Below are 17854 nucleotides of genomic sequence, written 5' to 3'. Positions count from 1 at the left end.
AAAAAAAAAAAAAAAAAAAAAAAAGCCTCAGTAAACTTAGGTTACCATATAAAGAGTTATTAGAAAAACCCATATTTCCCCAAACAAGCCTTAGTGAACTTAAGTTTCTATATAAAGAGCAATTTGCTCATTTGTTTCACAAACACTGTTTGTAAAGGCAAGAGAAGAAGAGAAGGGAGAAAGAAGGGGTGAAGAAGGAAGGAAGCAAGGGAGAAGGAGGTTGGAGCAAGGGAGGAGATCACCTCCACTCACCTACACATAAAGGTGGGTTAAACTCTCTCCCTCTACCTCTATTGTATACTTGCTCTCTCTCTCTCTCTCTCTTTTACCCCATTTTCCACCCAAGCTAATTGGGAACCCCAACCAAAATCCCCATCTCCCATCTACTTGATTTATAAATTAAGTTGGGGATTTGGTATAAGAGACCTAATCTAGCTAATTGATCTACTCATATATGAGTATGGAGACCTCCCACATGAAAACCCTAACTTGAATCCCCAACTTAGACAACCCAAACCCTAGATTTGGAAATATGATCTAATCCTCTATGATCTACCACCCTAACCTAAATATGAGTTGGGGGAAATGATGTGATACATCTAGAATAGGGGATTGGGATGATCATAGGTGAAATTGGAGACCACTATATGGAACCCTAACCAGAATTCCCCAAAATTTGGGTAACCTGAACTCTCAATTGGGGAAAATAACCAAAACCCCTATGATCTACGAGCCTAATATAACTATAAATTTGGGGAATTGATGTAAGATACCTATAGTAGTCGATGTAGGTGATTACATTTGGGTTTAGCGACTCAATATATGCAAACCCTAACCAATTCTCCCCAAATTGAGTGACCCAAAGCCCTAAATTGGGGAAAATGACCAAATCTCTAAATTCTATATAACCTATGTGGCTAATTAATCAATCCTAAGATGATTAGTGTGTGCATGTGTTACATCCATTAAATCTAACCCCAGAATACTAACCCTAACATGTACAACCTACTTAGCATTGGCAAACCATGTGGTGGGGGTGTAATCAACACAATAAAAGGGAATTAGAAGTATACATAGCTTTGACCTAAAACCCCTTTGATGTAGATTCATACTTTGGACTAGGCTCAAGGATTAAATTATCGGTATCGGTCGTTGTGTCGGTCGGTGAAAATTAAGATAGTATCAGAGGGTATCGTATCGTATCGGAGATACGCTAAAGATATGCACATAAATGGATAGGGAACACATTTTTATACACTTTTGCATTGAAAAACAGTTAAAAAAAACTATATATAACATGTAAAATGCATAAATACTAAAGTAGAAGGTATCATATTGATAAACAAGTATATTGAGTTAAAAATGTTCAAATTGATGAGGTTTCTTACAGTTTTTTCTTTTCTCATTGCCACTGCCATTGTGATGAGTGCCGTGGTGGTTCAAATCCTTGGCTAGGACCTTCTTCAATAGGAGCAACTAAGATGTTCTGCACTTGTCGAATATAGGCACGATATTGACCCCAATCGAAATATTTATGGTAGTGGGTCTCCCATTCATTGTAGAATATTCTGTACTGCTCAGGAGTGGCCAATGTTGGTCCTGCATAAGTCCCGTATCCATAGCCTGAAGAAGCACCTGAAGATACATGGTGTCCATATCCGGATAAGGAACCAGCATGATCTAAACTTCTGTACTGCTCTGGATTTGCAAATGATTGTCCTGCATAAGTCCCATATCCATAGCCTGAAGATGCATTTAAAGATATATGGTGTCCATGTCCGGTGAGGAACCAGCAGGATTTGAACTAATGCTCATTGACTCCATGCTACTCATCAATGCATCAGTAGCACTCGGATTGTGGGATCGCCTACCCCTCAGACTATAAGACTTTGGTTGTGTGCGAGCACCATGATGACTATCTTGGGTTGCATGTGTAAATGCAGCCTTCTCTGTGAAATGTACTGGTACATAAGTTTGGCCACCACCACCACCACTACCACCATTGCCACCACCACCACCACTACCATTGCCACCACCACTGCCACCACTACCATGATCACCATCACCACCATCATCATCATCATCAGCACCATCATCACTATCTGGTTGAGTTACACTATATGTAGCACCTAATCTCATCCTCCTGATATCGCCATCATTGGAGCTATCATCATCCTCTTGTATAGCTGATGGTGCTTGGGTTTCATCATCAACAATATTTTTAAAATCTTCATTTATATCTCTAATGAGGTCCTCTATAATGGGATCACGTGTGGTTTCTCGTTGATCTTCAGATAATTTGTCCATCATTAAAACCTTTTTAGTGTCCTCAATCCATCCCCTAACTGGATCTTCCTCGTCGAGTATGTGGGTGATGTCAATTGGGTTGACATCAATATCATCCCCTGATTTCTCCTATTCTAAATATTTCATCTTTAATTTCATGTTGTAGTGCACATACAGTAGCTTCTCTAGCTTCTCCAGCTTCTCATAACTCAAACGATTCTGAGTTTGGTGTGTATCAATCCTAAAGTACTCCAGTTACGTTTGTAGCCACTAGAGGATACTGTGAATAATAATATTTTCATTGCGATTGGCTTCAAGTTTGGAGCGCTCCATCCATAGTTCAGCCACCAATCAGCTATACAAAGATAATTGCAAAATTAGGAATTTGAAATAAATTTGAAATACAAGGATTGTTGATTAAACCTAAATTACCAGGGCATTGTGTTCCTCTAGCACGGGTAGCTAAATGATCAGCAAATCCACGAGTGGCCTCCCGGAAATACTTCACCTATAAATGTATTAACATATTAATACGCCACTCAATGTATTAAATATTAATTAATATGTAAGTTTAGTAGATTACTAACCTCTTCAACTACATCTTTGGCCGAATCAATATTAGGAGCTAACTTGTTGATAACATCCTTCAAAGATTCCACCAAATATTTCCTAAACCTTAAATTGTTTGTGTAGTGAAGATTCGGATTTAAATAATAGGTTGCACATGGTTATATATTATTTATTGTTAACGATTAAGTATATTACATTACTAATAAAGTCACTTATAAATTTAATTGAGAAATTACCTGCCCGGTGAATATCTTGAACCAAATTATTTTCCCCTCGACAATTTATCTTCTTAAAAAATGCCTTGAATGACTTTGGGTTCTTCTCTTCTATCTTTTGTTTGACAACTTCCATACAATGTACTATATTTCCTATCATTTGTGCCTTATCATCATCTACTACTTTAAGTATCACAAATAGTGATTGTATAATCTTAGTAAGTCAGTATATCCTTTCCCAAAACTTTGTTGAGGTGATTAGGTCTTGAACAACTTCTTCAGTTTCAGTGGTTGCATATCTACTACTGAACCACTCATTAGAGGTGAATGACTTAACTAGCCCTTCCGTTTTTGAAGACTGTCAAGTGCAATATAATTTGTTGCAAACCTTGTTGCTACGGGCCTCACCAAGTCACCTTTTGTGTACTTTCTCATCAATGCCAACGCCCAGCTGTGATTGTAGATGAAGTTGGTGATCATCTTGGCATAAAAAACCAATGTGTGCACTTTGTTCATTTCACCAATGTCCTTGAACATCAAATCAATACAATAGGCTGCACAAGGTGTCCAAGATAGGGTGGGATATACTTCACCATAAGTAAGATACCAACCTTTTTGAAATTGGAAGCATTATCAGTCACAATCTGGACAACATTATCTGGCCTAACGTCCTGAACAATTTCATCCATTAATTTAAACAAATACATTAAGTCCTTGATATCTGAGGATGCGTTGAAAGACTTATGGACTATTGTTTTCACATCACAATATATGAGAAAATTTATGATGGACATCCTCGTCGGTCCACTCCACCCATCACACATGTTGATTACTCCATATTCAGGCCACTTGTATTTAAACTCTTCAATGTATTCATCCACCTCTTTCACAATAGCATCTAAGTATGGTCCAGCAATTTCATGAGGTGTGGGTGGCTTCACATTTTTCCCACAGGCTTGAATCTCCTTGACCATAGCCTTGAAGTATGGATCTTTAGCTTTGTGAGGTAGAATCATAGAACTGTGGGACCACCTAGAGATTGCTTTCCCAATTTTCTTACTCAATGTCTTTGGTTGCAAAGCTTATTCAATCCTTTTTTGCCCTTCATTATGGTGTTTGTATGGTGCATCTCTCATATCTCTAATTTCTGGGCTCCTTCTCCCCTTGCCTTTACAACTGGAGGCGAATTTGTCAAACATGCCCTTCACAGTGCTTGCAATATCTACACTTGGACGACTTCCAGAGCCAGAACCTTGTTCATAAATCATCGAGCCACCACGCCTAGGTCCTACAGATTGACTTCTTCTCAGCTGTTCTGCTATCCATTGTTTTCTTTTGCTTCCTCCCTTGAAATATGCATCACTCGTGCAAGCTGTTCTTCTTCATCCTCTGCCTCCATATTGGATCTTTCATAATCCTCATGATCCCTTAGATTCTCAACCAATCTATCCTCATCTTCAACAGCTTTTTTGCTTTATCTCTACTTCCCCTTAAGTGCTTCCTCATTGCTTTGCTTATTTCATCTGGGCACTTTGTACACTTGGCAATGTTAGAAAATCCTTCAGCCAAATGTTGTTTATGTCTGATAATTCCACCTCCTAGGTGGATAGTATCACAGTAGTTGCATTTTGTCCACAACCTATTGCCTTGTACTTTCTCGGCTATAGCCCATCCAATATCCCTAGACCGTTCTTTAGGCGCCATCTTCCTACAAAGATACATAATGAAACTTAATATGCATATTTATTGATTTAGTATTTGGTAAATAATGACATTTTTTTAGAAACTAAAATGAAATGCATCCAAAGAAAAAATAAAAATAAAAAGACTTTTTTGTATGTTTCCTAATTTACATAAACTTGAAATACACATATAATTTCACATCATGGTCATTGGCCAAGTAAATTATAAATTTTTTTTAAACTAAAATGAATTGAATTTTCTCCAAAAGTTGTATTTTTTTAGTATTTTTCTTAATTTTTGGAATTATAAAAAAATAAAAAAATACAAACTATTTAGAAAAATTAAAATTTTTTTATAGAAATTGTGGATTAATTGTTTTTAAATAACATATAAAAAATTCACATATTGTGGACCAATAGAATTCAGCAGATCTAAGAAATAAAAAAAAAAAAAAAAAAATAAAACCCTCACTTTTTTCTGGAAAAAGTGTGGGTTTCATTTCAAATCATATATTTTGTAATTATAAGGTGTAACATTATTTTTAAGAGTTGAATGAACCAAATTTTCTTTAAAAAAAATAGTTTTTTGTATTTTTTTTTTTAATTAATTTCGGAATAAAAAAATTTAAAAAATACATTTTTTTGAGAAAAATAAAAAATTTCCATAGAAGTTGTAGAACACTTGTTTTTACATAACATATAAAAAATCTAAACATTTTTAACCATTGAGCATGAGTATATCTAAGAAATTTGAAAAAAATTGAAACCCTCATTTTCTTTTGAAAAAAGTGTGCGAATCCTTATAAATCCAGTGATTTCATGTAATAATGATGCACAAAATGTGATTCTAAGTATGATGAACCTTAGATTTGCAAAAAAACATGAAAATTTTAGTCTAAATGAGTAAAGATTCAAGAACTTCCTATTCAAGACTCTCAAGTTCAAGGTTCTTCTTGGACTATGCTTTTTGCCTTGCTTGAACCATTCACTTCCACAATGTTTCCTTCAATCTAGCATTGGAGTCTCCAAAAAAGTGTGTGAATAACGGGGGAAGGAAGAAGAGAAATGTAGAAAATTGTTGGTAAGAGAGTTTGAAGTGTTTGTTTCAAACAAAAAATGACCATTTCCCCACTTAAATAGCCGTATCGGTGTGTATCGGTATGATATAGTACTGATACGTACAGATACCCACAGGAATTTTTTTATGTTTCAAAAGTTCGTATCATAGAGTATGTGATATTGCCGATACACCGATACATATAGACTGTCCAAGAATTCCCTATAGCGTATCGGTATGTATCGTGCCTATGACCGATACCGATACGTATCGGCCGATACAGTACGATACGCACCGATACTTAAAACGCTGACTAGGCTATCGCAGGAGGAAAGCCCAGTCCAAGAAGCCCTAATCGCCCCCACTTAAATGTGGGTTTTAGTGTTATTAAATAAGGGCCTATTGTGCCCATCGATTGTAATCAGCCCATTAGAGGCTCGTAGTTAATGACTAGTTAGTTATCTACTCCAATTGGGGTTCTAGACTAGTCCTATTTGGAGTCTAACTCCTAGTTATGTTATGACTGCTATTTGCTAATCTGTCTTCTATGTATAGAGGAACTTATGTACTTTTAATTCTCAGATTTGAATAAAGAAAATTGCAGTCAATTGCTTAGAACAACGGGGTAGCTGTGGGTGAGAAGCCCAGGTTGAGATAGCCACTCCTCTCCCACATTCCTCTTGTCATTCCATTTATTTTCTGCAACTTATTTTCTGTTTGTTAATTGTTTATTGCCAGAAGAAGTCAGACCTGTCAAACCATTAAAATCCAGAACCGACCAGCCAAGAATACCTATTCTTGAACCAGCTGATTCTCTCTCTCCTTTCCCTTCTGTATTCCATTCAGTTAGACATCAAACAGAGGTGTTCCAGGCCCTCTAAGGATCAATCGATCCTTTCCTAAGCACTGTGAAGAATCCGGCCACTGTTCTTGAAGGTTTCTTTCAGTTCTCTCTCGTAGTGCTGAAATCAAGAACTGGAGTATCTCACAAACCAGCCATCAAAAGACTATCATCTTTGGGGGTTTTTGTACCCTTGCTGGGCCCTACCTTCGACCTGAAGCACAGCTCAAACTGAGCTCTCCAAGTCCAGCCGCAGGTCTCTCTTGGTCCCTGCGCAGGTCACTTTCTCTCTCCTCTTGTCTGAGTTCTTTTTCTGGTTTTTGGGAGTTGTTTTGCTTGTACTTTGTGGGGTTATTTCTGGTTTACTTTCTTTCTTATCCTAATCTATCTCTGAGGATTCTAAAATTAGTTTTGAAGGCTTGAATTGTCTTGTTTGGGGTTGTAATCTGTTGGGGGTAGTTTACTTGTAACCTACTTCTACATTTTAAGTGGTATCAGAGGGGTATGGCTGAAGAAAGCTCCAAACAAATTTCACTGGAGGATGTGATGAAATCCCTCCAAGAATGGACAATATAGATCAACAGATATCTGAACTGAAAGGGACTACTGCTACTCAGTCCAACACAGTCAACAACACTAATACTATGCAAAGAAGGTTCACCTTTCAAGCTCGAAGGAACATACCAGCTCGAGGTGAAGAGTTTGATGAGTATGAAGGTAACCAGTTTCACCATGATGATGCACATAAGGTGAAATTGGAACTGAAGGAATATAATGGAAAACATGATCCCCTCTATTTCCCTGACTGGCTGAACTTCTTTGATGATTACTTCCGTTGGTACTGAATGTCTGAAGAAATGAAGATCCAGCTTGCTATTACTAAGCTGACAGGTGGTGCTTAGGAATGGTGGAAGGCGGAAGAAGATAGACTCACTCGCAGGCATCTAGAACCTTGCACTTAGGAAGAGCCGGGTGCTACAACCCCTCGCCAATAGGGGAAAGGTATTGGCTAATCCCAACTATGGTAGGTCCGATGATCCAATTTCGGAGTACCATGACCACATTACGAGGTGATTGTTGTCAGAGGCAAACATGCCCGGCGTGACCGATGGTAATTTTGGTGCCAAGGCAACTAGAGATTATTAATAGGGGCTTACCGGGTACCCAAGTACAAATGTAGGGACCGGACCGGTATGCTCCTAACTAGCAACTAGCTTGTATTACTGGGTGATCGATGGCGTATTTCAGGACTAGGGATACCACTTATTTTACAGTAGGATTAAGACCACATCTAGACTTAGCTTGATGTTAGGATTGTGTAATAATAATCCGGCATTCCAACCATAACCATTTTACTATTGTGATGTGATTTACTTGCATACTAGATTGTATTGGGTTAGGATAACAAACCTGGGTGCTACAACCCCTTGCCAATAGGGGAAAAGGTATTGGGTAATCCCACTTGTCCGATGTGGCCAATAGTGAGTCCGGTGTCGACATTAACCTTTCATGGCTGATGGTAATTCCAGTGTCGTGGTTACTAGGGGTTATGAATAGGGGCTTACCGGATAACCGAAGTGCGCATGTAGGGACCATTATGCTCCTAACTCTCAACTAGATTGTATCTGTGGGTGGCCGATGGGAATTCTGAGACCAAGGTTACCTACCACCTATGTTGCAGTGGCACTAAGACCCTATATGGACTTTGTTTTGATAATTAGAATTCTGTGATAGTAATCGAATCACATTTTGCATTCATTTAATTTTTGTTGATGAATATTGTTGCATCACACTTGATTGTACTTGCTTGTATGTTCCACCCCTCACTTGGCTTCGTGGAAGCTCACCCAATTTGTTGTATTTATTTTAGATGTTGATTCAGGTATTCCCTCTTATGCCATTTGGGAGACTCCGACAGTGCTTGGAGATGAGCTATGGGTATGAGCAAGGCTGTTTTTGTGATGATTGTGCCTATGAGGCACGTTGAGAATGATAGATATTAGTCTTACCTTTTGATTCTTTTGTGTAAATATCTAATGTAATACTGGGGATAGTATATGTAATTATATCTTGACAAGAATTCACATTCTTTTTGTGTAAATATGATATATCATTAGAAGTTCACAAGTTGTATCATCTTACTGTTTATTAAGTACTTATGGATTTTAGTTCATTTCATATATTTATAATCTTAAAGTACTGCGTCGGGGATCTTTGTTAGATTATTGGGTGTGAGAGCATGTTCCAGGTCACAAGCCTCAAGTGAAGGTGGGTGTGACAAGAGGATAAGGAAGACATAGAAGCACAATATGATGGAGACGGGGCATTATAGGACACAACATTGGAAATAGGGTGCTAAGTACGTGTCCTATTACCTTTTCTATGAGCAATAGGAACATCAAGGGACTAATCAAAAGTGAGGGGAAAAGAGATACTTGGGAGAGTAGGCTCAGGATCAGAAGGCAGTTGAGTAGCACACCTTTATCACTAGACGACCATCCTGTGTTTTCCACTGAACCTGTGGCTCCCCCTGAATGAAAACCTCTAGATCCTGACCTTGTGGCTTCCCTTGAATAAGAACCTCATGACCAGTAGTCTTGTCTCCTGTATCCCTCTGAGTTTCATCCTCCTCATCCATAGGGAGAAGTAAAGGACCATCAAACGAAGGAATCTGTAGAACCTCTTCATTACCAAAAGACTCCCCTTAAGAGGTGAGTAGTAGGCCTTTGTCTCACGAAAGATCATATCCATAGAAATAAAGAGTGGTCGAGAAGGAGGAGGATAACATCTGTATCCCTTCTAAGTTGGACAGTAGCTAACAAAAATACATTAGAGACCCCTAGGGTCAAGTTTCCAGGAACCTGGTGATTTCGAACAAAGCAAATAGAGCCAAATACCTTACGAGGAACAACAAAGGTACGTGATCTAAATAACATCTCAATAGGGCACCTGAACCCCGACATTCATGAAGGCATCCTATTAATAAGATAAGCAGCAGTAAGGACAACCTCACTCCAATAAAGGACATGGACCAGCATCCCAAACATCAAGGAACGAGCAACCTCAAGGTGTATATTCTTACACTCTGTAACCCCATTCTGCTCTTGGGTAACAATGTAACTCGTCTGATGAATAATCACATGATCAACCAAATGGGATTGAAATAAACCGTCCATATATTCCTTGCTATTATCAATACTCAAAATCCGGAACCTTAGCATCAAACTAAGTCCTAACCATGCAATAGAATTCGTGGAAGCACTTAAACACTTCACCCTTATGATGCAATAAATAAATCCAAGTTGCACGAGTATTGTAATCAATAAAAGTGACAAACCATCTATAGCCAGTTATAGAGGCACGATGGGCATGGCCCCAAACATTAAAGTGAATTAAAGAAAATGGAATAGTACTTTTATTATCAGAAATAAGATAAAACATTCCGAGTTTGTTTTGCAAGAGCACATGCATCACAAGTAAACTTTTCTTGAATACAATGTTTAACTAAAACAGAAAATAATCTAGATTAAGTTTCCCATGGGGGTGTCCTAGACGACAATGCCAACTTAGGAGCTTCGATAGTGCCAAATCTATAGTGGTATGAAGTGTCTTTGAAGGCCCAGTGTCTAGGTAATAGAGACCACCATTCATTCTACCATTGCCAATTGTTGCCCCTGTCACCAACTCCTGAAACACACATTGAGTAGGAAAGAAGGTGACCTTATAATTCAAATATTTAGTAATACTACCAGTTGACAATATATTAGTAGAAAACTAAGGAACATGAAGAACAGAGGACAGAGATATAATGGGTGAGCACCTAATTGATCCCATTCCAGCAATAGAGGAAAGGGAACCATCAGCTACCCAAACCTTGGAGTTACCTGAGGAGGGATAATATGTAAAAAAAATTTAGGTAATTTGGTCATGTGATTAGTAGCCCCAGAGTCAATTATCTATGCCTGGGAAGCAATAGATGCGCTATGACCACAAAAGATAGTACATGAATGGGTTGAGTGGGAGGCAGTAATGGCTAGTAGAGAGGAGGCAATAGCAGTAGTAGAAGATCCCATCTGAGTCAACATACGACGTAACATAGTCATCTTGTCGTTAGTGAAGGAGGAACCTGTGGGATCTGAGCCATTGGTGTTTTCAGATTGATTTGCTTGAGACTGAGAGGACTTTCCATGACCTTGATTTCGCCCACACGTATTAGCAGGTTGTCTATGGAGCTTCCAATATGTCTCCCTAGTGTGGTGCTCCTTCCCATAGTAGTCACACTTAATAATAGGTTTGTGACGTTTGTCAGTGGAGGGAGGAGCAAATGGGATTCGACTCCTTTCCTTGGCGCCCATTGCTCAGGGCTTACCCATAGCTACTTGGGCGAGCACCATGTGGCGAGGCGATGATCCAACAGTTCTTGGCGCCTCGTTCTCCGAGCCTCTATTAGTGCCTCGTTCACCCCGCCTTTCTCAAACCATTGGATCATCGCCTTGCCACGTGACACTCGTCTAAGTAGATATGAGCCGACCTGGGTGATGAGCGCTTAGGAGAGGAGCCGGATCCAAGCAGATGTCCTAGTACTAGGACCAGTAGAGCCCTGTGCAGACAACAAGGCAGAGCGATCCTGAGAGAGAGGTTGGAGCATCTTAGATGGGCGATTTCTTCTGCGTGGATCAATGAAAAGCTTGTTTAAGACTAGGGAAGGGGTCACAATTAAGGACATTGGCCCTAATCTGATCAAGCTCCACATTCAAACTTGCCAAAAAATCATAGACACGAAGCATGTCCTCGCGCTTAAAGCCTACGAGATCAACATCACAAACAAGTTGATATGTTTCATAGTAATCAATCTCATTCCATATCCCACACAGATCAGAATAATATTGGGATACTGTAAGTTCCTTCTTAGTAGCCCTATGAAGGTTTTTTTTTTCAATTCAAAGCACTGGGCACTAGTGCCCACTTGAGAATACATTCCCTTCACAACTTTCCAGATATAGGCAGCAGTATCAAGCAATAAGTAGCCCCTAGCAGTAGATGGGATCAAAGAATTTATAAGGTAGGACATTACCATGTAATTGGTAGCGTCCCATTTTTCTTGAGCAGAACCAGCAGTAGTAGGGCGAACGGTAGTACCTATGAGATAATCGGCATAGCCATGACGGGCAATAGACAGGTAGTAGGCAAGGATTATAGTATCGGTATTGGCCGTCGTATCAGTTGTTTAAATTTAAGATATGTATCGGAGGGGATCATATCGTATCGAGATACTTTAAACCATGGGTCACTAGTAGGAGCAAGACTAAATCAGATAGTTGCTCCCATCTAACTTGATGGAGCTGACAGGGAAGGTAGGGTAATCACCATAAGAGCCACAAGTCCCATAATCTTGAAGGGCTGACGTCCCAAAGTCTTCAGTCGCCATGGTTGCTGATCCCTAATGCAAGCACAAGTAATCAAAGTCGTCCAGATCTACTTGTGCATAAGAACCTGAATCGTCTACTGTCCAAATCTAGTCAAATATACAGACCCAGGTAGAATTGAGGGTTCCAAACAAGGAACAGACCCCCCTGTGGGAAGAAACTCACCACGGAGGGAGAACAACTAAGGAGTTCAAAATAGAATTAGAGGAGGTAGAGACCTCTAAAAGGGAGAGAGAGAGAGAGTTTCTGAAAGGGAGGCATGGCGAGGTTGTCTAGGTGGAAGACATAGGGTGGTGGTGGCGGTGGTGGCTTAGTGCAAGGAAGAGGGGTGGTGGTATTGCGAGGTGATAGTATTAGGATTAGGGTTAGGGTTTTAGAAGGGAAGAAGAAAAGAAAGGGATTTCTCTTTGACCTCCTTTGATACCATGAAGAATTGGAAAATTGTGACTTGTGCCAATAATGAGCACAATCCTCTCTATTTATAATAAAGTAAAACCTTGAAGTGGGCTTAAGGGTACATTTGGATAATACCCTAAAATCCATTATTACAGAATAACTCAATTTATTCAACAGAACGCTACATCAATGGCGTAGGTACACGCTAGCTCACAGGCCAATGGGAGGGTGCGTGGGAGCATCTTCAGCACGGGGCAGCGTGGTCTTTTAGCACCTGCTGTTCTAGGCATAAAAACACACTAGCGGGTAGTGTTCTTTCATATATATATAATATGATGATATGCTATAATGAATGATGATGGAGGGGGAGGCTAGAGGCCATTGGCTGTTAGTCTCTTTGGCAGTCCCATTTCTTCTTCTCCTTTAATCTCTCTCTCTCTCTTCCCTCCGTTCTCTCTTGCAGTTACTTGTTACAGATCCTTGGGTGTGTTACATGGCAAATTTGTTGTTGGCTACCATTCGTAACTGTTAATGATTCTTGGCAAGATTGTGTACTAATATTTTCTAACATTCTATACGAGTTGAGGGTTGTATACTTGTATTTTACTGACCCTTTTCCTCCCGTCTCAGGTGGAAAGGCGTGAGAGAGACAATAAGAGAAGGTCAAGTATCCTAGTTATTAGGTTTTATCTTCAAAATGACTCTGCGCGTTTCAATAAAGCTAAAAGGATCCTCATTGAAAGAAGCAAATGGTATGTAAGTCGCATTATGAGCATAACACCTCAACTTCGAGAATTCCAGGCACTCTCATCTTTAAGTGATATTCCTATACTTCCTATTATATTGAAACCCACCAGTCACTCTCTTGGTTATCATGACTTAAAAAGGGTTGGTTTGGGTAAGCTGACACAACCCTTGCAGCGAATACTTAAGTCATCATTCAATGACGGCCAACTCCATGCTATAAGTGATGTCATTGGAACACATGGCTTGAAAAAAGAATTTGAATTGTCTCTCATCCAAGGTCCTCCAGGTAGATTATATCTTTGCCATCTGGTTGTTCACTTGTTCATATGTTGTAGTCTGATAAGTTTCCTTTCTAGTTTCTACTTGCCATTTGATTTTTTTTTGTTTGCAGGTACTGGGAAGACTCGAACTATTCTTGCTATTGTCAGTGTATTGCTTGCCTTATCTCCGCAGCAGAAGAATGATAATTCGAAGTTGCAAAACAGCTGTCTGAGTCCAAGCAGTATTTCATGTAGCAATCCAAGAATCAGCAGGTCTGCTGCAATTGCAAGGGCTTGGCAGGATGCAGCCTTAGCTAGACAACTGAATGAGGAGGCAGAGAAGAATTCTAAATCAGTTGTATCTGGTGGAGGAAGGGTCCTCATTTGTGCACAATCTAATGCTGCAGTCGATGAGCTGGTTGCAAGAATATCTAATCATGGACTTTATGGAAGTGATGGGAAGATGTACAAGCCTTATCTGGTAAGGGTTGGAAATGCAAAAACTGTTCACCCCAATTCACTTCCCTTCTTTGTTGATACTCTCGTTGACCAACGTTTGGCTGAAGAGAGGATGAGTGGAAGTAATGCCAAGAATGATGTGATTGGAGACTCTTCAATGCTACTTCGTTCTAATCTGGAGAAAATCGTCGACCAGATTAGGTTCTATGAAGCTAAGCGTGCTGAATTGAGCGATGGGAGTTTGGACCCCAAAAGATCTTCTGAAGGCGTAGCAACAACTGAGGATAATGGCCAGGAACTCTCCTATGCCACAATAGGGACAAAGCTGAAGAGACTTTATGAGCAGAAGAAAGAAATTTATATAGATCTTGCTGCAGCACAGTCTCGGGAAAAGAAAGCCACAGAAGAAATCAAAGCTCTCAAAGATAAGCTACGGAAATCTATTTTAAAGGAAGCCGAGATAGTTGTGACCACACTGAGTGGCTGTGGTGGTGATTTGTATGGAGTTTGTTCTGAGTCTCTATTGAGTCATAAATTTGGGAGTTCATCTGAACACACATTGTTTGATGCTGTTGTGATTGATGAAGCTGCACAAGTATTTTCTTTCTTTCCTTTCCACTTTTTTTTTTCCTTATATAATATAAAGTTTTTGGGGTCCCAAATTTTTTTAGTAATAAACAAGCCCATTCTTTCCTACTCCTTGGTTTTACAATGTTTTGTTGCTTTGTTTTTAATTATTTATTTTGTGTTGTAGGCTCTGGAACCAGCTACTCTGATTCCTCTTCAGCTTCTGAAATCAAATGGGACCAAATGTATAATGGTGAGAATTGTTGGCTATATTGATAGTTGAGATATTGTCATGTTTATCAATTCTTACATGCTTTAAACTCTTTTCTTGAAGGTCGGTGATCCAAAGCAACTTCCTGCTACGGTGCTCTCTAACATTGCCAGCAAATATCTTTATGAGTGCAGCATGTTTGAGCGTTTACAAAGGGCTGGTCATCCTGTTGTCATGCTTACTGAACAGGTGAAGTCACTTATGTAGTTATGTGACAGTTGTTTTGCGCTATTTCTGTCATTTTTTTTTAAGGATCTATGGCATATGTGATTTAGCTTGTCTTCCTTTTGATTGACTTGTCATGAACAAGGTTAGCACTAAGGCTCCGTTTGTTTCAACCTGGAAAAAATTTCCTAGAAAAATAGCTTATATATATATTCTGGTTTTCCTAGGTTTTCCTACACAGATGTTAAAGGAAAGAATCTGCTTGATGGGCACCTAGATCTGCCACATGGCAGGTGAGATGGGGCTGAACTTTTGTGGATAGGTAGACGGTAGACCCCAAGGTCCCTAGCTTACATGCTAAATTTCAGGCAGTCCGAGTTTGCAAGTGGAAGAACAAGGAATTGCAATATCTTGGACTACAAAAGAGGGTGCACAGGACTACACTGGGTATATGGACATAAACAGGTGGTTATGGCATCAGATGAGAGGGTAAATAATTGAATTTGAGATTGAAATTTCACACATGGCCTATTCAGGCCATTTCCTAGATATCCGAAGGTGAGATTTGCCACATCACTATTCCACATGGAAAAAATAGGTGTACACATTAAGGAGATTCTTTCCTAAGTGGCATACAGAAAATCATATCCCTAAAATAATCTTTTGTTTTGATATCCATAAAATTATTTTCATTTATGTGATTTTAGCAGCATTCACACACTTCATAGTTGTCACGGAGTCATGGCGATCCAAGGTAGTGGAGGGGTGGCTAATCGATTCGGCGATGAATCGCCCGTTACGTCGTTGCCATGGCGGTTTAGTCACCCATTTGTTATTTCCCCTATTTTCTAAAGTTATTTAGTATGCTACAAGCCTACAATATATGCCCTATAGCATATAAAATCAACATTAAGAAAACATCAAATCATAAAAATCAACATAGCCATATCAAATCATAAAAAATCAACATGAATTATTGACTTATACAGTTATAGATCAATTCATAAAAAATCAAAATGTACATCAAGTCATAAAAAATCAACTTATCAAGATGACCTGAGATATGTATTAAAAAACATATATGATCATATGAATATATGACAATGAAGTTGAAAAATCAAATGATAGGCTAACCTATGACTGAAGCTTGAAAGCGATAATGTAGAATCTAGAAAAAGACGAAGTTGGCCTGATTGAGAGCGAGTGAGCACCTGAACAAAGTAAAGTGTATATATATGAATCAAAATGTGACATACTGTAGCTTGATAGAAAATGATACGTGAGATATGTATTCGGTAACATAAGAATAGATAAAATGATAAGCAATGAAGCTTGATAGAAAATGATTATATAAAACATAAAATCAACAAATAAAAGAAAACTTAACTAATCTTCAAAGTTCAAGTTTAAAGTTTAAACAATCCATAACATCCAAACACAAATCACTTCTTCATAATCATCTAAGAAATCAACAGTTGGCAGTTTCTCTTGTTGATGTCCTGTAGAATCAATTGCCTTTTCCCCCAATTAATCTATGACATCCTCGTCGTCATTCACATCTTCGTCTTTTTCCAAATCTTCTTCATCTGATCCTGATGACTCAACAACAACCCTCCCTCTACCACGATGTGCATTGCACACATTGGCTCTAGAGGTTGATGCTTGAGCTCTCCTGGGTTGGTTGGGACCCTCTGTTGCTGCCCCCATTGCTCTATCAACAGTGTCGCACGTGAGATCATCGTGGGGATGGACTACATCATCCACTCACTACTCTAGTCCAGTTCATCAAGCAATAGTGTATCAAAATTTGTTTTTGAGACACCTTCGTTAAAACCTTTCTTCTAGGCGGCTACTGTATTGAACTTAGACTAGATCATTCAAACGTTGATCTTCCTGCCTATTCCTCTTCTTGGTATGCTGGATTCATAAACAATAAAGAGCAACAAACAAAGTCATTGTTCCAAATATAAAGAGTCTAAAAAATGAAATAGATGTAATAACTAACTACTTACAAACTCAAATGTGCGCCAGTTGCGCTCGCAACTAGAAGAGGAGCAACAAATCACTATAATATGCTGTGCAACCTTTGGAAGCTCAAAGGCTTGACCTCCAAATGAACTCCACCAAGTAACCATAAAAAATAAGTATATAATAAAAAAAACTGGATTAATACATCATATAAAGTAGCTACAAACAAAACAACTAAACAATATACTTACTAGGACTCATGGTTCCCCGTTGTCTAATCGCCATACCCGTGACAAAAGAACCTCGAGAATATCTATATAAACCAGCTTAAGTAGTTATTTTGTCTTGTAAAGATGGTTCTGTAGACTCTGAATTTCGACACCATGGGAGAATGTCTCGGCAATGATGATCAAGGCCTAATTGATTCACAATGTGACCGAATTGCTAAGATTACCAACTTACCCAGAGCCTATATTTTACACCCAAACCTTCCCTAATAGAGCCAAAACCCATAGAATATCCCTATTTGTCCATTTTAGGCCATCACTTAAAATTTCGTCTAAATCTGGTGACGTTTGGTTACCCCTTGATGTAAAATGACCATTTTACCCTTGGCATATTTCTCTGTAATCAGACCACTTGATTTTGAGAAAAACCCTTGAGAAGACCTCATTTGGCTGTTTTAAACATGCATGTAAAATTTTGTTCAAATCCGATGTTATTTAGACCTCAATCGTCATAAGCATCATTTTATGGACTTTCCTCGATTTCTGTTCCATTTATATATATATATATATATATAATCTGAGAATTATCACCGTACTGATGGAAAGTTCTCGGTGAATGCTAAGGGTCGATATGTGGCAAGTCAAAAGCGACCACACGGATGAAAGATATTAACGTTTAATTTCAGCCTTTTAAAATGGAATAACCCGAGTCAATTC

At 38.9% G+C, this 17854-nt stretch overlaps 1 protein-coding gene across 4 annotated transcripts in view; it reads left to right on the top strand.

Moving 5' to 3' along the window:
* The window catches only part of LOC122082032, a 122698-nt gene that overhangs the window by 73238 nt on the left and 31606 nt on the right, over positions 1-17854 (top strand). For all 4 annotated transcript variants that reach the window (XM_042649536.1, XM_042649534.1, XM_042649533.1 and 1 more), the window contains 4 exons: positions 13104-13506; positions 13612-14534; positions 14694-14759; positions 14841-14966. In XM_042649536.1, coding sequence (XP_042505470.1) covers positions 13104-13506; positions 13612-14534; positions 14694-14759; positions 14841-14966 — 1518 coding nt within the window. The remainder of the gene's footprint in view (positions 1-13103; positions 13507-13611; positions 14535-14693; positions 14760-14840; positions 14967-17854) is intronic.

Source organism: Macadamia integrifolia, chromosome 6 (genome assembly GCF_013358625.1).
Source record: "Macadamia integrifolia cultivar HAES 741 chromosome 6, SCU_Mint_v3, whole genome shotgun sequence".
NCBI classification, from domain to species: Eukaryota; Viridiplantae; Streptophyta; class Magnoliopsida; order Proteales; family Proteaceae; genus Macadamia; species Macadamia integrifolia.
The sequence above is the reverse complement of the archived record's forward strand: the minus strand, read 5'-3'. Positions and strand labels throughout refer to the sequence as shown.